The sequence below is a fragment of the Ciona intestinalis genome, chromosome 7 (genome assembly GCF_000224145.3).
Source record: "Ciona intestinalis chromosome 7, KH, whole genome shotgun sequence".
NCBI lineage: Eukaryota > Metazoa > Chordata > Ascidiacea > Phlebobranchia > Cionidae > Ciona > Ciona intestinalis.
Window position 1 is genome coordinate 4,687,880 of NC_020172.2, and position 23,144 is coordinate 4,711,023.

At 34.7% G+C, this 23,144-nt stretch overlaps 3 protein-coding genes and 2 long non-coding RNA genes across 8 annotated transcripts; 3 read left to right on the forward strand and 2 right to left on the reverse strand.

Moving 5' to 3' along the window:
• On the forward strand, positions 1 to 1,051 carry LOC104265832. The gene is made up of 3 exons (XR_717306.3): positions 1 to 124; positions 450 to 659; positions 1,040 to 1,051. It is a non-coding gene; the product is annotated as an uncharacterized LOC104265832 (long non-coding RNA).
• A 1,516-nt stretch (positions 1,052 to 2,567) lies between these two features.
• Positions 2,568 to 3,797, reverse strand: LOC100176143. The gene is made up of 3 exons (XR_003396057.1): positions 3,589 to 3,797; positions 3,065 to 3,204; positions 2,568 to 2,681 (listed from the first exon to the last, which is right to left on the reverse strand). It is a non-coding gene; the product is annotated as an uncharacterized LOC100176143 (long non-coding RNA).
• An 886-nt stretch (positions 3,798 to 4,683) lies between these two features.
• Positions 4,684 to 11,118, forward strand: LOC100186355 (TATA-box-binding protein-like). Of its 2 annotated transcripts, none has more exons than XM_018812647.2 (7): positions 4,684 to 4,763; positions 5,865 to 6,594; positions 6,826 to 6,972; positions 7,934 to 8,080; positions 8,342 to 8,448; positions 8,888 to 9,049; positions 10,166 to 11,118. In XM_018812647.2, exons 1-7 carry the CDS (start codon positions 4,711 to 4,713, stop codon positions 10,233 to 10,235), a joined length of 1,416 nt encoding a protein of 471 aa, XP_018668192.2. In that variant the 5' UTR covers positions 4,684 to 4,710; the 3' UTR covers positions 10,236 to 11,118. The 2 variants fall into 2 exon arrangements, with proteins under 2 accessions (XP_018668192.2, XP_026691097.1); XM_026835296.1 differs by lacking the exon at positions 4,684 to 4,763 and adding an exon at positions 4,787 to 4,812.
• Positions 11,119 to 12,467: 1,349 nt separating this feature from the next.
• On the forward strand, positions 12,468 to 22,936 carry nachr (cholinergic receptor, nicotinic, beta). 3 transcript variants are annotated; one of them, XM_026834906.1, is made up of 13 exons: positions 12,468 to 12,540; positions 12,894 to 13,081; positions 13,625 to 13,731; positions 14,660 to 14,731; positions 14,954 to 15,108; positions 18,378 to 18,486; positions 18,978 to 19,098; positions 19,508 to 19,708; positions 20,081 to 20,237; positions 20,760 to 20,914; positions 21,417 to 21,505; positions 21,904 to 22,071; positions 22,391 to 22,936. In XM_026834906.1, the coding sequence occupies exons 2-13, from the start codon at positions 13,060 to 13,062 to the stop codon at positions 22,553 to 22,555; spliced, it is 1,521 nt and encodes a 506-aa protein (XP_026690707.1). In that variant the 5' UTR covers positions 12,468 to 12,540; positions 12,894 to 13,059; the 3' UTR covers positions 22,556 to 22,936.
• Positions 15,431 to 18,056, reverse strand: LOC100183979 (contactin-associated protein 1-like). Its single transcript, XM_002128213.4, has 6 exons — positions 17,578 to 18,056; positions 17,255 to 17,324; positions 16,745 to 16,873; positions 16,538 to 16,689; positions 16,047 to 16,179; positions 15,431 to 15,831 (listed from the first exon to the last, which is right to left on the reverse strand). The coding sequence occupies exons 1-6, from the start codon at positions 17,791 to 17,793 to the stop codon at positions 15,644 to 15,646; spliced, it is 888 nt and encodes a 295-aa protein (XP_002128249.1). The 5' UTR covers positions 17,794 to 18,056; the 3' UTR covers positions 15,431 to 15,643.
• Positions 22,937 to 23,144: the final 208 nt, after the last annotated feature.

Consider the following 23,144-nt stretch of genomic DNA (forward strand, 5'->3'; position numbering starts at 1 on the left):
ACGCCCGCCCACCCATCTTGTCGTGGATATTGTAACCGCAATGTGCCTTCACATTACGACTGCGAGTGTAGATCAAGCTGCTACCGATACCACAACTGTTGCCATGACTACCGTGACATTTGCAGTAAGTTTTAAGTTTTATTATTTTGACCGAACTTTTTCAATATTTTCTATAATACATTGAAGCAAAAATAGAAAGCTACTACACAGAGTCTGGTTACTTCTGCTGCTAGGCATAATGTAATCTTTTAGCGGTGTAAAACGCAGTGTATTTCATCTGGTGTAAAACGCAGTGTATTTTCGACGTTCTATCTTTATACACCTATATTGTATAAGCTAATAGAACTATAAGCTTAGCTTGTAAAGGTGTGGTAGTGACGTATGCGTTTAGTACTGAATAGATGTATTGTACATTGTGTTTATTTCAATTGCTATTTTCTACTTTACAGCTTAAAGAGACACTACAGAATGGATTGGTGTTGTGATTCGTAGTTGTAGTGATTGTATTCCAAATAAAATATAACCATGCATACATAAAACTTGGTATTTGTGATTCTTATGCTGTGAGGTTTTGCTTAGATATCTTTATCAGTGAAAGTTATTTGGAATTCGAATTTGCTTCGGCATAAAACACGGATCAAAATAATTCGGCATAATATGTTTTATAACCGTTTTCGTTATGAAATATTACGGAAGGGGAGGCATACACAGTGGGGAACATGGGATACCTTTATCTCAATTTTTTAACCCCATTTGTTAGTAAACAAAGAACTTTCAAAGAATTATAAAACCGTATCATCACGACCCCTACTGACCGTTGTTAGTTATTTAAAACACGATCAGGATATTTAGATATTAATAAGTTGAGAGCCATGACAGAAAAAATGTCATCACAAAGTTACATACGTGGTTACTCCTGGCACGAGGTGCATGGAACAGGTCACCCATGTTATTACAACTGTCATTTTTCGCCCGCCACGCCAAGTTACAAGTTACTTGCTTGTGACAATCGCTCCAACCAACTAGTATACCGTTGTAGCTTTAGTTCTTGGTAAAATTCATGGTGTGCACTGAACCGTGTTAGGATTTTGTGATAAAATTATTGCTTTTTACCTTTTTCGCTCGTTGATTACAAATTGATTAGTTCCGACATTTTACCCTAAAAGCAAGATCGCTTGCCGCGTAGTTTAGTGGCCGCATTTTAGGCAGAAGATTACTAAATGCCTGACTGAGTAGCAGCCGGTTTCAGTTATATTGAATATAAAATAATATTGTGTAGTTAGAATCAAGGAATAGTTTGTTATAGATTCTTGATGACAGTGCCTGAGCACTTACGTCCGGCTAAAAATGGCAGTGCTTGAGCACTCAAGTCCGGCTAAAATAGTTTAACATAGCAAAGTCCATCCGTTTATTTTACCTTGCAAAAAGTTTAAGTATTCGTTACGTAACAGCGCATCGATTAAAAGCGAAGGCAATAAATGGGGTAATTACATGTTACTTAGAATTCTATATTTAGGGCGGTTGTGTTAGTTTAAATATTAAAGAGTTTTTCTGGTCGGCCTGCGGGTATATTGTTCCAATAACCGGTCAGCAATTTCCGCTACTGTTTCAAGATCGCAATCTTTTCGCTTCGCCACAAACCGTCGAACTTCTAGAGGTAGAGCACCGAGCAGTTTCGCCTCTACCAAATTCTTCATCGGCTGACTGGGATTTTCGTAATAATTCGCCAAATATAAAAGCTCACCTAAAAGAGCTTTAGCCGATCGATTACCAAGACGATGTCTCTGCATAAGTCTATTCACGCGGTCGTCATCCGTTATTTCAAACTTTTCAATTAGTTCCGATTTTAGAGTTTCATACGACTTCTCGTCTGGTTCATTATGAACTGCAGTTGGTGCTTGGATGGCCTGCCACGGTTCCAATGCAGAAAGCGCATGCAGATATTTTTCGACTGGGTCTACAACTCCAAAACGCACGAAACATGTTTCAATTACGCGAAACCACTGAATCGGTCGCTGGTCCCAAAATTTCGGCAGTTTAATTTCAGAGCTAGCAGCCCTCTTCTTGTTTTGCATGCCTTCGCCGCGATATTTTGTAACTTGCCTGTTATTCATAGCGCATTGGGCAACGTCGGCGAACTGATATATAAACAAATGGAGTTGATAATCAACGAGCGACTTTGGCCACGGACCAGCGGAAATTAGTCTTAATTCATGCATAATTTCAATGCTGTTTTTCGAAAAGATATTTTTGTACAGTGTTATGTTAGCCACAGCAAGCCCGGGTAATTGTACTTGTACACTAATAATTTCTAATCTTTACTGTCTAAAACTAGCGGTTTCTAAAACCATGTTACTGTATACCTCCTTTATAATAGGGTGGGATGGGTATTTTATTTTTCATTCTATTTTCTCGTCCTATTTAGTAGCATTAAAAAAAATGTCCTTACTCCTATAGACCGTTGTTAATTGTTTAAATCACGATCTGGACATTGGATATTATGTGCTACAGGTGTCCCATCTTCCCCCACCCTACTATAATGCTCTCTCAATTTTAAGAAAAAATCCACAATAACATTTAATTCCGATACAATGTAATCAACATTTTGAACTCATAAAATACACAAGAAAATTCCAGGGTCACCATTTGAAAGTGTTTTCAGAGAGACATACAAAGAACAGCTGTAAGAAATATGGAAAGTTAATCACCGTATTGCCAAGTTCTGCCCAATATTTTGCCTACGGTATTATCAAACTTAGGTTAATATTTTTGTACATATATTATATGCTTTACACAACTAAGATAGTTCACATATTTTACCTAAGATATTCTTAAACTTGTAAGTTGGAAGTTAATTTCATTATACTTATATGCACGAAATAGTTTGTACACTCAAGATTAAGCGTTCTTTAGGCAAAGAATGTATTGCAGGTAATTTCATTTATTTTTGTATATATAAATTTAACAGGCAATATAAATTTAGAACATTCTTTTTTTAAATCGCGTTTTTAAGCAACACATAAAATTTTGTACCAAGGACTTTTCCTATTATAAACAAACTTACAGGAAATGAAACTACTCTTGCCAGGAGGCCTTTACACTTTTAAATGCTCCGTATTCTTTTATTTCTTCAAACATTGCATCGGGATCCAAATTTTTCATGTAAGTATCAATCTTGGCCTTGCGCCGGAAGAAAGTGGCGTACTGGAAATGATTAGATTGGTATAAGTTACTGAAAAATATGGTTATATGTAATAGCTAATAGGAATAAAGGTATGGCTTTATTTAATTTGTTAACTGTAACGGTTTACATCATATGACCTTTCTTTAGTAAGGTTTATTATCATTTTATAACCTAAGTCTATAACAGTACAACAACGCCAACTATGGTAGTAGCATTTACATTAAAGTGTAAGTGCTAACTCAGAAATAGTGCGAGATCAGTAAAAATATAAAAAAATAGGAAGTGGAGAATCCTCCTGTACTTTACACATTAGGCTTGTGGAAAGTGTTAGAGGTTGGTAGTTAGGGTTGAGCAAATAATAGAGAGAAATTTTTCACTAGCACCAATAAACTTCTTACTCTTACCATGGTGACACCGTACACACCAAGACACACGGCAACGCTTGGTAGAACGCTTGCTCTTACACTTTTCAGCAAAGCACCTTTCATGCCATCTGGCTTAGCAAGTGGTCCATTCGCCAAGGCGGGATATTTTCCAACTGCTGTTGTAATTGGGTTCGACATGTTTGGTTCAAGTAAATTTTAATAAACTAAAAATATCTCCGCTGTTAAAACAAGAACTTAGGTTTAGTTCAAATTTCATTTAGGTATTCAGTTTCCTAAGAAAACTTTACGTGAAATTGTAATTGCAATTCCGTACATCTTTTTATACACAACTTAAACAACAAGACAGTAGTACCAACAACTGCTTTCGCAAATTGTAATGAGCAGAAATCAAAACAATTCCACGACAACATCTGAAGAAATTTTAATGTGGACGGCTGGAAGGTCACGTATCAGTGAGTTAGCGAACACAGACTTTAACCTTTCTGTTTGCGTAACACTTATGTTTTATTGGTATATCTAGACAAAAACACAACAAAGCCTTTTTGCAATAATTTAATCCTGCAACTTTTAAAGTATTTTATCATTAAAAAACTACATATTGGCAAAAATGTACTCAATTTGTTACCTAAACTCTTATATTAACCTTGGCCGTTTGTTGCCTAAACTATTATGTAAAAGTGTTTAACTTTATTTGTTCATGGACAACTTATACATTTCTATTTAAACTTTTTAAAAAAAAACTAATATTTTCTTTCCGATGATTCATGCATTGGCATTTGTTGTTGTTGATATTTGCGGCATATTTTTAATATTTAAGAATTTAGTAGTGTCATAAATACATGAACCGTATATATTCATTCATTCAAATAGTTAATAGTGTGCCTTCATACCAAGCACAGTTTTCTCTGAATGAGAACCAGTTCTATAGACCTTACTCTGTAGATATGCGTGATTAAAACGCCACTATTTGTGTTCGGTCCCTCTGGGTATCAAACTCAATTATAATTTGCCGTCATACAATAGTGTGCTGATATAATATATAGGTAATTATTTGAATTTGAGTGCGCCTGTCGAGAACACGACTCTCCTCCGTTAACAGCTGTACGTGTTCACCGAACCGTACGGTACGTTTCTATTTCTATGTTGCATGTTATACAGGACCTGATTTGGCGCATATCAAAGAAAAGGAAATGGTGCGGGCTTGCCCTGTAATTTGACTTGTTAAAATACTTCGACGTACAAGTACAGTATTATGGGCTACGTGTGGCTTGAATAATGCCTGTACACTGTAATACAGATTGTTGAAAAGGACATTCGACATAATTTTATTAGGCTTTTTTAATGTTTTGTGGTGTACCAGTTTCAAGACTTATAGCGGGCTAAATTAAACAATGGTTTGTCATGGTGATTTAAATCCACATGAGATGTTCAATTTGAAAGCAAGTTTAATAAAAAGTCATTTATAATTAAAATGTTTGTTGAACTATGCACCAGTGCAATAATAAATGGGATAATGCGAAAGCCGGTTATATACTTATATTATAAAGATATGCTTGTATTATAAAGAAAGACACTAACGTTACAATTTAGTCTAGTGGAAAGTGTTGAAGGTTAGAAGCTAGGGGTTATTGGTTATGGGGCTAGGGTTAGTGGTTATATGGGTTAGTGCCAGTGGTTGGTTGTAACGTTTATCAGTTAGAAGATAACATAAGGAGAGTTTTTTACACACGGGACTATACAAAGAAGACGGAAAATTTTTTCCGCTAGAGGCGGTAATTATTTAAATTAAAAAATACGGAAAAACGAACAAAACAGCACTACAAAGTGTTAATAAGTGTAAAACAAATTAATTAAATAATAAAAATACCTTTCTAAATACATAAGACACTAGTAAGAACATATTTCCCACATTAGGTCGGTTATATACGCTCTTTCGTTGTGTTTATTGTCTTCGAGTCTGTGGTGTAGCGGTTTGCGTGCGGTCGTAAACTCTCTTTGTTTCATTTTTACCGGGTTCGAGTCCCGCACAGTGGAATACTTTTTTATATTTTTTTTCAAGTTTTTTTTGTTTGACGAGTTTGGGGTTAGGAGTTAGGGGTTAGTGTTAGGGGTTAGGGGTTTATATCTTATGTGTTTAAACCGTGAAACTAACTGCTCCCCATAAAATAGAGAAACGAATTTGTCATCGCCTCCTAGCGAAAAAAAATTTCCGTTTTTTTTCTGTATAGCTTCATGTGATTTTTACTAGCTGTAATTTTGTATCCTGACTTACTTATTCTGTGTTAAATGTACAGGTGTTTGGTCATGGATGACTTTGGTGGAACGTTTTTTGATTTATCTGCTTCTGCACATAACTCAACACTTTCAAATCCAATTTCCAATATGTCATCTTCCTCCTTGTGTGGAGGAGGGAACAACTTCTTCCTACAAGAGCAAACGAGTGACCTCGATACACTATTAATGTCCGACACTGGGTTGAATATGGACAACCCGTTCAGCAATGGAATCACCTCAAATGGAATAAAATCTATAAAATCGGAACCCTTGTTTTCAAATGTAAATGAACTACACAGTTCCAGCATACAAGGCATGCCACAGCCAACTCGGCAAGATCTGTTTCCTAATTCAAGCTTCTCTTCTATTGATTCAAGTAGCATGCACACTTCTTTGGAATATATGCTTGACAACCCTGTTTCAGTCAGTTTGGAATCAAAGCCAATTAAAACTGAACCAAGCTCCAATCAGAGCTACCCGACTAAAGTGAAACTTGTAAGCGTCGGAGGTTTCACAGGGCCAGCGAATATTTTGAGTAAAGTATCAATCATAAGACCTGGACAATCTATTCAAAAACTTACTGGTCAGGAAGTTATCAGTCCTAAAGTACCCCCAGCATTACCACAAGGCATGCAGGCAAAAGTTCTTGCAACTTGTCCGAAAGTAACCCAAGCAGAACCCCTGTATCACCATGCTGTGAAGACTGAAAGACCTGATGATATTGTTCCTGTGGTCAAAGAAGAACCCTTGGTATTTTTATTTCATGCATTCTGTTCTATGCAAATGTGATGTGTTGTGGCATGGTGTGGGGCCCAAGATTTAAGCCAGAATTGGCCCATTACCTCTATGCACTCATAGTACCACGTGTATATTGCCAGTTTTGGTTTATATATTACGCTTTCTTAATTTTCTGGTAGTAATTTAAACTAAATGGTAATTATTATTCATTTAATATTAGAGTTTGCAACTTATAATCCACAGATGTACAGCAACTTTGACCTTCAAGATGGATCAAAACTCAACATCTCTGTTTGTAATGTTGTCTCATCTTTCCGTGTCCATTGTCACCTGAATCTACGTCAGATAGCTTTGGAGGGAATGGATGTGGTTTACAGGCGGGAGACGCAGGTACTTTAGCTTGATTACCTGCCATATTACATGGTAAACTTACATAAAGCTTCCTGGTTGTTGGGGTAATGGGTAATGGCCTGCCCTGAATTCCACTAACTGCCACAATAACTGTATTACAGTTTTTGGCACTAGTGAAGAATCCTCTAGTAGGTTACAGATTAGGCTGGTGAAAGTGTTAACAGGTTGGTAGTTAGGGGTTATTAGTTGGGGGTTAGTAGTTCGAGGTTACATAAATAAGTGGTTAAGTTTTAGGTTTAGCAAATAGCAAATAACATAGGGGAAGAAATAAGGATTCTTCTCTGGCACAGATGACCCAGTTATTTATTTTTTTACACTCTGGTGCCATTACAATGTTATTCATTTACATCCGATTCTTTTGTGCTGTAAGTCATTGTTTACCAAATAGAAAACTTTTCTACCACAACTGCGAAACTTTTTTTTTATTGTGTATGGTAGAGGTCCCTGAGGGCCTAGGATGTACGCCAGATTTGGTCCATTAGCACAACTTGTCTTTTAACTCTTGTTCAGTTACTGATTTTGTCCTGACTGGTTTAATGTCATATTTGTAAATACTTATTAACTCTCATGAAACATCTCTTTGTCCATATATTGTATATTATAACTTATTTTTCCAATATTTTTTAATTAAAAAAAAAAAATTAAAAAAATCAATTTTATCAATAAAAAAAAAAAAAAATTAATGCTTAAGAAATCCTGCTTTCCTGAAACTAGTTTTGTGGTTGGCTCCAGAAATCCTGAAACTAGTTTTAATTAAACTATTAATCATGTGTGAGTGGCTTAATTATTGTCTGTTACATTTTCTTGCACCAGATCCTTGATATATTTTTACCCAAGAGTCATTCATCTCTATGAGCATCAAATCAGGAGCAGATTCACGAAATTTATTACAGTTATTATTATTAACTATGTTGTTAATTTATTTGTTTTTATTTTACAGAAAGTTGTAATGAGAATGCGGAATCCAAAATGCACAGCCTACATGTGGTCATCAGGCAAAATAGTTTGCACAGGTTCAAGCTCAGCACAATATGCAAGACAGTCGGCCAAAAGATTTGCTCGGCGGTTGTTAAAAATCGGATTTAAAGTGAGTTTGGAATAAAAATGATAAAGAAAATAAAAAAAAAAGGTTTAAAGTTAGATTAAAAAAACATGTTTGATTTTGTCTATTAAATAAAGGTACTGAATTGTTGTTTTGTTGTTTAAATGATTTTTTTGGATAAGTTTTAAGGTTTGGTATACAACTTCGTATATTTATATAATTGCATAATGTTACTGTATGTAAATTTGGATTTATATATGAGATATTGAATTTTACTTGCCAAAGTTACCATACATTTAACTACAGGTAAAATTTGCTGAATTTCGAGTTGTAAACGTTCTTGCAGTGTGCAAGATGCCGTATGCGATTGACATAAACGAATTCGCGAAAGCAAATCGTGGCCGTCACTGCAGGTATTCTAATCTAATGTTTAATTTATGAAGCTAGGCAGTTAAAGTTTGAATGGTTGTTGTTGTCAATATCATTTTGTTTCCAAGAAAATATTAATGTCAATCGTTGCTATGATTTTGTGTTCACGTCAGTCCTGTGAACATGAGATACACTTTGTCTTTATTTAAAAACACTTTTTATAATTTATGTTTACAAAAAACACATACATAGGCGCCAACCGTTTTAAAATGCAGGGGAAGCAGGGATACTTAAACACTCAAACAAATTTAATTCCATTGTTTACTGATAACATTTAACTACCGCATTGAAAATATGTATTAATGCAATACAGAAAATTTTAGGGTTGCCCTGCCTACCCTACCACCCCAGGATTAGCGCCTATAACCACATTCATTTATTGAAAACTACCCTATTAAAAACATGTAACAAATTTGTTTATAGCTATGAACCAGAGCTTCACCCCGGAGTGACTTTCCGAGAATCCACCACAAAAGCAACGTTAAAAATATTTTCCACTGGATCAGTCACTGTAACAGCAAGATCTGTAGAAAAAGCAAAAAATGCAATTCGAACCGTTTATCCAATGTTTCAAGAGTTTTACAGGTCAGTTTTAAGACAATAAATATGCACAGGCTTGAAAATGCTGTTCTGATGAATGTTACTTTGTGTAGTCTTGTTTAAAGTAAATGATAAATATTTAAATGAATGAATAAATCAACTTATTTACCTCCTTGTAGCCAGGCAATGACAGTCGTTATAACACGGGTGATCTGTTTCATACACCTCATGCCCGCTTACAAGTTACCATGTGTGTAACTTATGTTGATGATTTTTTTGACTGACATTTTGAACAATCCAATAAAGGGATTTAGTTAAACTAGCATTCGCTATATTTGTGATTATGTAAATATTTGTACTTTTTATCTTGTTTTTTTTGAGTTGTTGCTGCTATTGAAAATGTATTTTTCTTTACCTGAATTGCAACTAGGGATACACATTACAGAATAATTAGGTATTCTAGGATATCCTAGAATACTTTAATTCGAATCTAGAATTCCGAATCTAGAATTTCGAATCTTTTTATATTTATAGGAAAAAAAAATTTTACCCACATAAGTCAGTTTATTGACTCTTTCATACCCGCCTTGTTGGATCTTGACTTGTAAAATGATCAAAAATTGTACTATTGGGTAGTTTTTGCGTCATGAAACGTATAGCAGGTTATTAAAAGACGTTACGAAACGTTTACTCTCGAAAGTCCCACAAACACAAAAATATTTTTTTTCAAAATTAATAACCTTCAAAAATTGTTATTATAGTATATGAGATGACGTGTAATTACGTCATTAAACAGAATACCGAATCCCGTAATTAGATTCGAATACAAAAGGATTCGAATCTCATGGATTCGAAATTCTGTAATGTGCATCCCTAATTGCAACTGTCTTTTGTTGAAAACAAGTATTAATAATTCAGAAGCTTAAATGTAAATTTTACACATTAAAAATAGCTCCGCAGCTGTCTCTCTGACATAAGGTGTATGAATAGTAAAGATCATCTAATTTATAGATGATACCTTTGACATATTGCATATACACTATAATTATATTTGCAAGGCTTAACTTCTGGCCTAAATCCTAGGACCCATAGGACCTCAACCACATAGAATAGATTAGAAGGTTGTTAAAAAAATTCCTAAAAGTTTTAATTTAAATTTAGGTTTGAAAAACCGAATTTGGATTTTGATATTTCCGACGTTCTGCCCAGTGACACTGAAGACTGCAGCTGATCTATCTGTGATGTCATAATGCAGATTAAGAACCAAAATCTCATTGATTTAATATCTAGGAAATACAAACATTATTTTCTTTTCTTTAACCTTATCGATATGGGTTTAATATTCAGTAATAATTTATTTTCAGTTTAATGACGTCAAAAGAGTGTATTACCAAAAGCCTAATGGGAATACCTGTTTATCCCGCCTTAAAAACTTTCATGTATTTTTTTCTGTTAAAAGTCGTGATTATTTTTCTCGTATTTTATTTGTGCTACAACTATTTTGCCTATCGCTACTTCTGCCAGCGAATACCCAGGTCACTGTTCGTATTATCATTTTTCTATGACGGAAATTCTCGACCATGATTTGCTGGTCCTTTCCGGTTGCTCTGCACAACCATTGCATGCAACACCCGGTTTAAAGACAGTCGTTTGCATCCCAATTTTAAACACGAAGTTACGAGTTAGGTTTTCGGCTGTACCGCAAGTGTTTTAGTTTTTGCATAGCCTTATTTTTAAGTCCCGTGCTGCTTTTCGCTATACTTACACTCAAACTCACAATCGAAAACGGCGAAATACATTAAAAGTAAATGCACGTTACTCTCTACAGTGTGGCGCGGCCGACAGTTACACCTATTTATTCGCACGAAAGTGTTTCGTCTTTTCTTTATCGCAGGTTAGCTGCTGTTACTACCCACGACTTCTGTTGTATATTTTCGCATCTAAAAGCACAGCTTCCCGTCGCAACGATTTCCGTTACGCGCTGCACCTTCCAAATTGTTAACGCAACTTTTAAAACTTGTAATGTATTTCGAGATTTCTGCTAGCTTTCACGTTTCTCTCTTTTGCAACTCTGAAAATAAAGCTGATTTGTAATACAACACCGAACACAAAAATTTGTTGAGTTTTATTTATTGATAAACTGTTACGGTATCTTGTCGAAAATAAGTTTAGTTACGATTTTTTCATTTTATCGGGCATGTAATATATAGTCAGGTGGGACAACATATACAGTAGGATGAGGGAAGATGGGACACTTTTTAACGCTATTTTTTCGTCCCATTTAGTAGTAAACAAAGAGCATTTAAAGAATTATAAAACTAAATCCTGACGACTCCCATAAACCGTTATTAATTGTTTAAAACACGTTTAAGATATCTAGATATTATGTGCTAAAGGTGTCCCATCTTCCCCCACCCTACTATACATTCTATATAGATTTATAAAACTGTATCCTCACGACTCCCATAGAACGTTGTTAATTGTTAAAACACGTTTAAGATATCTAGATATTATGTGGTAAATGTGTCCCACATTACCCCACAGTACTATATTAATTATTCTATGTTACGGTACATTTTTTATTAAACAATTGGTTAAACCTGATGATACTAATCAGTTGGTTGGACTTGATGATACTGTATTTCTTTACATAAGAATCGTTCAACTCCATGGGCAACAGATCAGGGTCACACTTATTATAATTTATTACTGTTGCGATACATCAGCATGATAACATGATTTTTGATTTGTCTTTTCACAAACGATTATGTTAGCGAAGGTTATGTTAAGCCTTTAATGACGAGTTTTATAACCATACATACTATAGTATAAATCTTAAATCGCGAATCATTGTGAACTTAGTTTGTTACGTCATAATGTTCAACTGACTTCTCAGTCGCCATCCAACTCTTGAGGTTGATTGGTCAGATGACTCACGTAACTGACGCCTCGCACCAGCTGATTACGCCCGCCTTGATTGCTCCGCGCATAAAACGCCTCTTGGACAAAGCAAGTTACCACGTTCTAGTTTAGATGAAGTTGGTTCCACACCAGGTTACAAGTTGGAAGGTTTCAGGAAGTTTTCTTGCAGGACTCGAGTTAAGTATTATTATATTACATTAGTATTATATTATGACATACTATTTACTGTAACATATTATTTATACTACAATAAAGTAATACAGAAGGGTGGGGGAAGATGGGACACCTTTTACATCTATTTCTCGCCCCGTTTAGTAGTAAACAAAGAACTTTCAAGAAATTATAAAACTATATGCCCATGACTCTTATTGACCGTTAGTAATTGTTTAAAACACGATCAGGATATTTAGATATTATGTGCTAAAGGTGTCCCATCTTCCCCCACCCTACTATATTATTGCACTACATTACATTCAGTATTATTATGCTGCAAGTTTTTTGCTTTGTGTTTATTATCTTGTTATATTATTCTTAGATTTTCCCCACTACCATTGGCTGGGGGCTTGTCGTGCCGTAGTGGCTTTCCACCAACGCCAGCCACATAAACTATGAAGGTATTTTAATCATGTTTCTGTTTTCCAGTAAGGTCTTTAATAGCGAACCGAAGATTTTAATATTAACGTTGTACTTGTGGTGTGTATTGAACACAGTAAACTATTATGAAAATAAAACAAAGTAATATGAAAACATTCATCTGTTTTATGACTACGTTACTATATTAAAACGACCTCTTGGAAAGAAAAAATATGGGCCTTTTTATTCCTTGTTTTTAAGACTCTGATCCTCGTATTTAAAAAGATAAATCATTTTTATGTAAGTCAAACTTACTCCATATAGTGTCTGATAAGCGAGATTTGGGAGACATAACTTTACTTTACATTAAATAGGTTCATAAATCTATCCACAGCTGTTTGTGACGTCATATATATCCTTTGATAAGGACCCGTGGGAACATTTGGCTACCGAAGGCAACTGCATTGATAAACACATTACCAAGCTAGCAAAGCTGAGCGAATGTCTCTATTGTGGTGCGAAGGTGTTTTGAATGTAACTTGGTTTATCCTCGACGGAAAATGACAACGACGGTGTTGATTGGTGAGTTTGTTTGATATATAGTAGGGTGGGGAAAGATGGGACACGTTTCATTCTATTTTCTCGTCCCATTTGGTAGTAAACAAAAACATTCAAAGAATTACAAAACCGTATTCTCAATGTCTCCCATTAACTGCTGTTAATTGTTTAAAACACGATCAGGATATTTGTATGCTAGGTGCTTAAGGTGTCCCATCTTCCCCTACCCTACTATACGTAGCAAAAGAGAAAAAACGGAAGTGTGAAAGCTGACATTTGTTTTAATTCAAATGGTTTACAATTTAATCTATCGTCGCTTGTATGTGGAATACGATTGAGAAGACAAACATAACATAATTTTTGCTTTTCTCCTCAAAAACGATAGCGAAGATCATGTTAAAACGATGAGAAGGAAATCAACCTAAAACGAAGGTCGTTAAATGGGAGAGAATGTCAGTTAAAATGCGTCGCTGTTGCCCCCAAAACGACTGACATATTACCGATGTATTTAGTAGTTTACTATTTTCTAATTAACAATGTAAGATATTTACATCAATTGCGTTGCAGTGATTCTCTTTTGTTTGTTGGATTTGAGCGCATCTTTAAAGAATTCAACCTTCTTCTCAAAAGAAGCGGAACTTGTCTCTATTTTGTTGGACGGCTACAGCGCACGGGTATGTCTACTTAGTTCTTTTGCGTTTAAACGAATGGAATGAATGTAACTCACTTTATTCTCGCGTGGCCGGAAAGCGGCAGTCGTTATCACACGGGTTTAACACCTCGTGCCAGCTTACGAGTTACCATGTACGTTACTTTGTGGGTAATTATTGTTTTTGGATTTTTCTTCATTTTTTTATGTATGGCTGATAATTTAGACAACCCCATTAGTGAGCAATTGTCGTTCAGTGTCTTGCCCAAGGACACATACGCCCACAATGGTAGCAGCGTCGAGCCTTGAACCCATTACCTATTGGTTACAGGCAGGCGCGCTAACCACTACGCCACGGCGCCGGACAAATGGAACTAACCTATTTACTTGGCGCGGCAACGTCGGCACGGTTGTTCTGTTTAATATACACCTCGTGCTCGCTTATGAGGTGCCACATAATGCAACTTGTTTATCCTCGCGTGGCCGGAAAACAGTAGTCGTTATAGCCGTCTTACGATTTACCACATATGTAACTTTGTAGGTGCGTTTGCTTTCCCGGTCGGTAAAAAGCTCAAAACCACTTGAAAGTTAACATTAAAGGATAATAACTCGCGCGTATGTAAATATTAGATTCTTATGTGTTAAACTAAAAATATCATTGTTGTCAAACTGTAATGTTTCCTAGTTCTACTGAAGAATCCCCCGTACTACGTTATCTCGCCACTAACCAACAATAACCACTGACCCCCAAGTCCCAACTACAGAGCCCTATAACTAATAACCCCCAACTACCAACATCTAACACTTCCCACCAGCCTAATCTGTAACGTACTAAAATATTCTTCATTAGTGTCTCTATTTTAAACAACTAATTCAAAGTTTTTTTTCTCGAAACTTTAATGAGATGTTTTTTTAAAGAATTGTTTGTTTTAAAAATTATGAATTTTTAACAGGTACGCCCCCGAGATAAGAATGGTAAAACAAAAGTGAACGTTGGGATAACTTTAAGCCAAATCATGAGTTTGGTATGTAAAGCTTAATTTTATTATATTACTTTATAATAATTTAGCATATATGGTAGGGTGGGGAAAATGGTACAAATTTTTGTTCTGTTTTCGTGTCCCATTTGGTAGTATAAAAAATTATTCTCTTTAAGTTAAATTTACATAATACATTTAACCCTTTTTTTCTTTCATTCATTTACAACGCGTTTAACTCTTTTTTTATTGATTCATTTACTTAACCAGAGTGAAAAGTCGGAAGTGATGATGTCATCGATGTACATGACGTATACTTGGGTGGACCCGAGGTTCTCATGGAACGAGAGTAAATATGATGGAATACTTGTCACCAGGATTTCAGTGGATCGTATTTGGGTTCCAAATATCATAATTAAGAACAGGTGATTTGTTGTAAATTGCATTTAATTGATAGCCTACTTCCTACTATATTGGTTGTTACTTCTGCACAATGTAAATAATCGTTTAGCAGCTCATCTGGTATAAAAACATTGTGCTAGGGAGCCCTGTTACCACGGTTTTTTGATGAAATCTTACCCGATGACAGACGAAATGTCGGAAATAGACTTTTTTTTCGTACCAGATTAGTTGCTAAAAGATTTTTATAAATAGTTGCTTTAATAAAAATAACTGTTCAAAGAGTACTCTTACTGATTATCAAAATGAAGTTTTCTTTTCTCACTTTATAAAGTAATATGCAACACATTACATTATCTACACTTTTTATTCAATGTCTGTATTGTGAAATGGTTATAACAATGAAATTCTTATTTGTTTGACTGATGGGTTATAGTTCGGTTATATAGTACAATATCAGACACGCTTATAATATTTCGGAAAAGGTAATTTAGTTTTGCAAAAAGGCAATGGCGAAATTATTTTTCTCGAAATATTAGTTTTTATATTTTTTCCATATAATTAGTTTCTACCCCAACACTCCAAGGGCCCCAATGTATGCCAGCCATGCTCTCCACTATCGCCTGCATCTCCAAACGCCATCCCTGTTACTGGCAACAGCTCCTTGTCTGTAATGTAGCCCTCATCTGAAGTTTCTACTACAGTATTTCTGTCACAGTTGCACTTAAAAGTAGGATCCACGCAGGTTCCTGCACATAGCAAAGTAATTAGTCAGTTACTGTTTTACCTAGCTAAATGAATGAATGAATAAATGACTTTTATTTGTCTTTTTGGTCGCAATAACGAAGATCGGGCAAGTTTACAAAAGCGAAAAGTCACAACTTATGTATAATGATTTGTAAGGGGTTAATGGGTTAATATATTCCAATTGGTTTAATTAATGATATAGTTTAAATAATTTTACCCGATTCTCCACATGCACAATACCCCGCTCTTTGTGCACCTCCCCAGTAACCTATTTCATTTCCGCTTCTGCTAGTCCATGAGCTTGAAGGTCCATGTACTGGATGGAGCATGTATGATTCAATACATCGGTACTAATAAATAAATGTAACTTGCATTATCCTTGCGTGGCCGAAAAACGATAGTCGTTATAACACAGGTGTTCTGTTTCATACACTGCCAGCTTACGAGGTACCATGTATGTTACTTTGTCGGTGATTATTTTTTGAAAGTTTTCTTTTTTTTATGTATGGCTGATAATTTGTACAAACCATTAGTGACCACTGGTTTGCACCATAAATATTTTTTGCCTAAGCAATAATACCTTCTACAGAAAGTATTATTTGAGAGAATGGAATACATTTGGTATAAAAAAATATGCAATACCTGAAATATAATTTGATTCAAAATATTGTATAAAGAGATAGAATTTTACATACTGATAACTTGTACCTTAATAAATTGTCGGCAGTGTAGAGAAGCATTTATCATGGCTGTAATTTGCTCAATAGTAGCTTCATATTGCACAGATCTCCTGTAACATTTGTGTGGGTTGCATGAGGAAATTTTTTCCTCATTTAATGCATCATGGCCAATAATTGTTGCTAAAAACACTTGTTTTAGTTTTGTTGCAGCCTTCACGGTAGTTTTATTTAGTACTTGCTATTCCAGAGAAGTTGCAATTCGCGGATAAAGGTAGAACTTTTGTTGGGCTTGGATGAATAAGGTAGTCTCCATTCTGAGGGTTAAACCCAGGAATTCCAGTAAGATAGCTGCATGTCTTTGGTGCTGGTTAAATCAAAAATTAAATTTTGTGATAATGAATGTATGAATGTAACTTGCTTTATCCTCGCGTGGCCAGAAATGACAGTCGTTATAATGAGGGTGTTCTGTTCCATACACCTCGTGCTAGAGTTAGTATGTATGTAACTTTGTAGGTAATGTTCTTCTTTATTTTTTGTGTTGTATTGTATGGCTGACCATTTAGCGACCCATTAGTCACCAATGGGTTAGAGCAATTGCCGTTAAATTTTTTGCTTAAAGACACTTATGCTCACAATGGTAGCAGCAGTGAGTCTTAAACCTACAACCTATGGGTTGGCTGGAGGCAGTCGTGCTAACAACTGTGCCATGGTGCCAAGTTAACCAACTTTTACTGTGCATACATACTTAAAAGGTTCTTTAGTTCTGGTAGTCGACTTAAAAGATCATTTCTTAGTCCTGGTACACCTCTGTCACCCTGATTATACAAACAATATACAGTACGTCAGCATTATTCATTTTGTATTGAGTGTCATTTTACCCTGATAAAGACGACCTGAGTAGGACACCGTAACATCAGTTAGCCAAATTTTTTGCCGGATGAGATTTAATACAAATATAAATATAAATAAGGCTGCAATGTTACATAATGTTACATAATAAACAGTCTCATTAAAATAAAATTCCACAATTAAACATGGCATACAAGTAAATGGGAATAAATAACCTACCTTAGGTCCAGTTTGCCCAATAGGACCTTTTTTTCCTGGACGCCCCGGAGGCCCACGGGCTTGTGTAGATGATGTATTTAAACCATCTGCCCTTGTGATTCCATAATAGTTATTAATTGTGTAGCCTTTACACCTGTTGTCTTGACCACCCACCGACCAGATAATGCAGCTGCATATTTGTAAACTTATCACCAAAGTTGTAACATAAAACTTCATATTTTCTGCTTTAAAACTCTGTTATTACTGCAGACAAACTAAGTATGTGCCAAACTGAATTCACTCAACTATTCAGACGAATATCCATTTATCAAATGTACTCCGGAAATGAGACCATTTGTTAGGTGTGCTCCGGAAATGTTACTGTGTGACGTAACTTGTTTACCACTCCTCAAGGATTTCTCTCTTGACTATCGAGAAAGATTTCAAGCTTGTGGCATTTTAGTTTTGTTCTTTTTATAACAGGGACGCAGTAGGCCATGGATGTTGTACCTTTTTTAGTTTTACTGTAATAAATAACTGTATAGTAGGGTGGGGGAAGATGGGACACCTTTAGCACATAATAAATATCCTAATCGTGTTTTAAAATACTTTGAATGTTCTTTGTTTACTACCAAATGGGACAAAAGAAAACAGAATGAAAAAGTGTCCCATCTTCCCCCACCCTACTATGTGTTTAAGATCTTATTTGGAATAGTATAAATGTAACTTGCTTTATCCTCGCATGGCTGGATACACAGTATACTAATACTGACAAAATACACACAAACAAAATGTTTCTTTACAAATTAAGTATTTCACAGCAAAGAACGAAATTTAAAAGAATCCCTGAGAGTGAATGCATTGGTGTTTCATAATGGCTCGGTACAATGGCTTCCTCCTGCTATTTATAAAACATCGTGCACCATGGATGTAAGCATTTAAGACATGTTCATACAAGTTAAATTGTTCAAGCATTTCCTTGGGCAAGATACCTAACCAAAATTACTTTAACCCAGTGTTTCTAATATGGGGACTAAAAAGGCCAAAAAGAAAAGTTTGTACAAACTTATATTTTCTCTTGAATTTAATTTTAGTACATGACAATATAATTGTGGTGTAACTAGAATTCTATTGTATAAAATAAAGTTAACCCCGTGTGAGTGTTTCCACCATCGCAGAATGATTTACAGATAGTTATTTTGTGTAGGATTTAATCTTTCATTTTAATATTTTTAATGATTCTTGTATAATTTAGGTGCAACAGCAACACCATTAACATTCTTTCCCACCTGTTTTATCAATAGCATGTTTTAATACCCGTTGTTTTGCTGTTGATTCCCTTTACTTTATTTTTTAAATAACATGATCTTCGCTATCAGTTTAAAAAATAAAAATAAAAATTATGTTATAAATCTTAACAGGTGACTCTCTTCCCATTTGATTGGCAGAATTGTTCAATGGTGTTCCGCTCCGCTGATCACGACCAATCAGAAATGATATTTGGTTTAAGCTATGGAAGTTCAATATGGGTTGACAAACATGGTGAATATACATACTGAATATGTAAACCAAGAGATTTAGCATTATACTTGTAATTCTACGAGTGAAAGTGTGAAACAAGACCACAAACATAATACTTGTTTTTTTCTTTTCTACTTTAGACGATAGCATGTAATAGGATGGGGGAGGATAGGACACACTTTCATTCTATTTTTTCATCCCATCAGATTGTAGGCAAAAAAAACATTCAAATAATTATAAAACCATATCTTAACGAATCTCATAGACCGTTGTTAATTGTTTAAAACACAATCAGGATGTAGAAGTATTGTGTGCCGATGGTGCCCGTCGACCCCCACCTTATATTTATATATACTACAATTGGTTGGACTTGATTTTTGTCTGTTAGAATTTCCTATCACCAAAACCTTACTGTACTTTTTTTTGTCAGTTTACATTAAAAATGGAGAGTGGGTCCTTTATCAAAAGCCTGCATATGTGGTTGAAAAGAAAAGCGATGAACAGTTCCAAGAAGTTTGGTTTACTGTCATTCTTTGTAGGAAACCTCAGTTCTATGTTCTCAATATGCTGTTGCCTTGTGTTATGATATCAATCCTTTCATGCTTTGTTTTTCATTTGCCTGTTGTTGCAGGTAAGTGTATTATATTCTATTGTGGGTGGGTGAGGTCTCACAGCTTGGCACACATTGGGTCACAGGATTTAGGCCAGGAATTGCTCCTTACTTCAACATACACTTTATTTCTTCTTTGCAACGTGCGCATTCTGTTTTTTGTAGGTGAGGTCATGCAATGTGGCACGACATGGGTCCTACAATTTAGGCCAGGACTGGCTCATTACCCCAATTAGTAACCCATTATTAGTAACAACATACCAATTGAGTAATAAAATGCTGTTTTGTAAATAAAGTGTGAGCAGTTAGGTACATTATAAAATCTTTATAAGACCCAAGATGTAATTATTTATGTTTTTGTTTCTTTTTTGTCATTGTTAATATTTTTATTAGGTGAAAAGATTGGTTTATCGATATCTCTTCTACTGGGTGACACAATTTTTGTGTTTTTGTTCGCACAAAGAATGCCTTCTACTGCTCTTACTGTACCGCATGTTGCCACGTACTTGTTGTTTTCAATGATTCTCCTATTTCTTTCTATTTTCTGTTGGTGAGTATTTTCAATGTTTTTTTTTTGTTTCTTTTTATTTAATGTTGGTGAGTATTTTCAATGTTTTTTTTTGTTTCTTTTTATTTAATGTTGGTGAGTATTTTCAATGTTTTTTTTTGTTTCTTTTTATTTAATGTTGGTGAGTATTTTCAATGTTTATTTTTGTTTCTTTTTATTTAATGTTGGTGAGTATTTTCAATGTTTTTCTTATTGTTTCTTTTTATTTAATGTTGGTGAGTATGTCTACTCTGTAGCGTTTTTGATATTTGTTAGCCTTAAAACCATTACAATTTTTTTACGTTTTAGAAAGTATAATAGCAATAGTTTTATGTTTTAAAAAAAAGAATAATTTAAAGTTTTCAAAAGTTTAATAGTAATTTTTTTTTTTTAATTTTTCAAAAAAGATGTTTTTAACAATTTTAAAAGTTTAATAATAATTTAAAGTTTTGAAAATTAGTTATAATTTTACATTTTTAAAACTTTAATAATCCGTTTTTAAACCAACTTCATTGTTTTACCCAGTGTTGTGGTCTACAACTTTCACTTTCGTTCCAATGTTACCCACGAGATGCCACGGGTTTGGAAGTGGTTGTTTTTTGATAAATTTGCACCTTTACTTGGATTGCAGCAGCCACACCGTAAAGAAAAAGTGCAAAGCAACAAATTTGCAGAAACAAGTAAATTTTAACATATTATTTCGTCTGAGGGTGTAACGATCACGCCTTTTATCCAAAACATTATTTCTTTCTCTTTTATCAATAAGCGTGTTTTAACAACTGTTGTTTTACCGTTATTACCTGTCTTTTCGCTTTTGTCAACTCTCTTGTTCTTCGGTATCGTGACCGAAGAGACGAAATAAATTTCAATTATTTATTCATTCATATTTATTTGTGTGGGGTGCTAGGAAAGTTATGGTGCACTTACATGTTTATTACCAAACATGTTGTACTATAGAATCCAAGAGGTAAATATGAATGGCAATTATAAATGATATTGAATGTGACCTCCGCTAACATCAATACTGTCTTGGACCATGAAGGTCTTTCCCACACTTTTTATCCATGGCGTGTTTTGTTAACAACCATCATTTAGCTGTTAATTCCCTTCTTTCTTTAAATAACATTACCCCAGCTAGTGCTTTTAAAGATATAAACAACAAATTACATTATGTTTGTTTAGGCAGCAGTCGGAATGATTTCATAGCCAAAACAATTTCGCAGAATTATATGATGCAAAAGTCACCAAGTGAGCAGATGTACCTGACACAGGTGCCTTTAAATGTTGCTTAATAATAATATCTTCTATTTGTCTTTTTTATTATGGCATAGAATATGGGAGAATATTTAAATCGAAAGGACAAAATATAGCAATAAAACCTACAGTTAAAAACATATTTACACCTACTTGGTAGAAAAAGGCGTGAATGACCAAAAGAGTTTATATATAGACCATTTAATTGACACCTTTTCTCACACTTTTTATCCATAACATGTTTTAACTGTTGTTTTGCTGTCAATTCCCTTCTCCTAGTTTTTTTAAATAACCAATTTGGGGGGGGTTTTTGAATGTATAAATAAAAATTATATTATGTACAAAAATTTCACTTATGACTTACCAACTATTGTCACTTGTTTATGTTTAGTTCTGCCATTTTATTTGTTAACAGGCTCCACTATACGGATTTAGATCAAGACAAAAAAGACTTGTAGATATAAATGGTGGATTGTCTGCAATTCCTATTGCTATAAAACCAGTGTCAGAGTCGGTTAAAACAGCTTTGCGAGAAACTGAAAATGTGACCGCCCACTTTAAAAAAATAAAAGCTCAACGAAGGGTAAAATTTTTTTATTTTTTTGTAATTTAACTTTGTACTTTAAGATGTGCCAAGCTACTGTACAACACATTTGGATAGCTTGCCTGCCTCTAACGCAGAGGTTTTGGGTTCAAGGCTCGTCGATGCTACTATTGTGGGCATTTGTGCCCTTGGGCAAGACACTTAACTACATTTGCTCCAACCCAGTGGTCGCTGTTGGGAGTAAAGCACACCAAATAATTTAATTTGTGGTAATCCGGAAGTGGGCACGAGGTGTATGAATTGATGTATACCGTTGACATAACTGTACTGCTCACATTTAAATTCCCTTTTTTTGCAGGCAAGGCATGATTGGATTTATTTTGCCTTCATTCTCGACAGACTATTGATGTGGTTGTACATGTTTGCGTTTGTGGTTGGTTCGCTGAGTTTTGTTGTGCTTGTGGCAACTGAAAATTATCCTGAGAATATTGTGGCAGCTGAAAATGATATGAAAGATCTGTGATTGTATTCCATGTGGTAGATCCAGCAGCGTGGCATGGGTCATGGGATTTAGACCAGGATTGGCCAAGTATCATAACTTGAACAACATTTATTACATGTGATGTATTCTTTACTAAAAACAGAATATTAATATTTTTTCAGCTTGCTCTAAAGTCCAAAATTTATCCAACAGTTTATAATAGTACTTGATAGTTTGGTACACATTAGCTAAGATCATAAAATCACAAATTAAATTGGGTATATTTACTCAAGAGGAGGAATTAAAACCATAACAAAAGTACTATAAGAATAACAAATAAAAAGCGTGTTTGCTAAGTTCAATATATTTCTATTTTTCATTTCGTGCTTATTGTTAAAAAATATATCCAAGATACAAAAAAAACTGTGACAAAAACTGTTCGAGACAAAATGTCCACAACAGAACAGAACGTAGCTTTAGTGTTAAATTAAGGTGTCTTGGAGAATGAAGCTTTAGTGTGAAAGTAAGATTAAGGTGCCTTGGATGTTAGAGACAAAATATGGATGACAACCAGAACATAGAAAAGATTTCAATGTTTGTCGCGTACATTTTGTTTACCTCGAGAAGATCT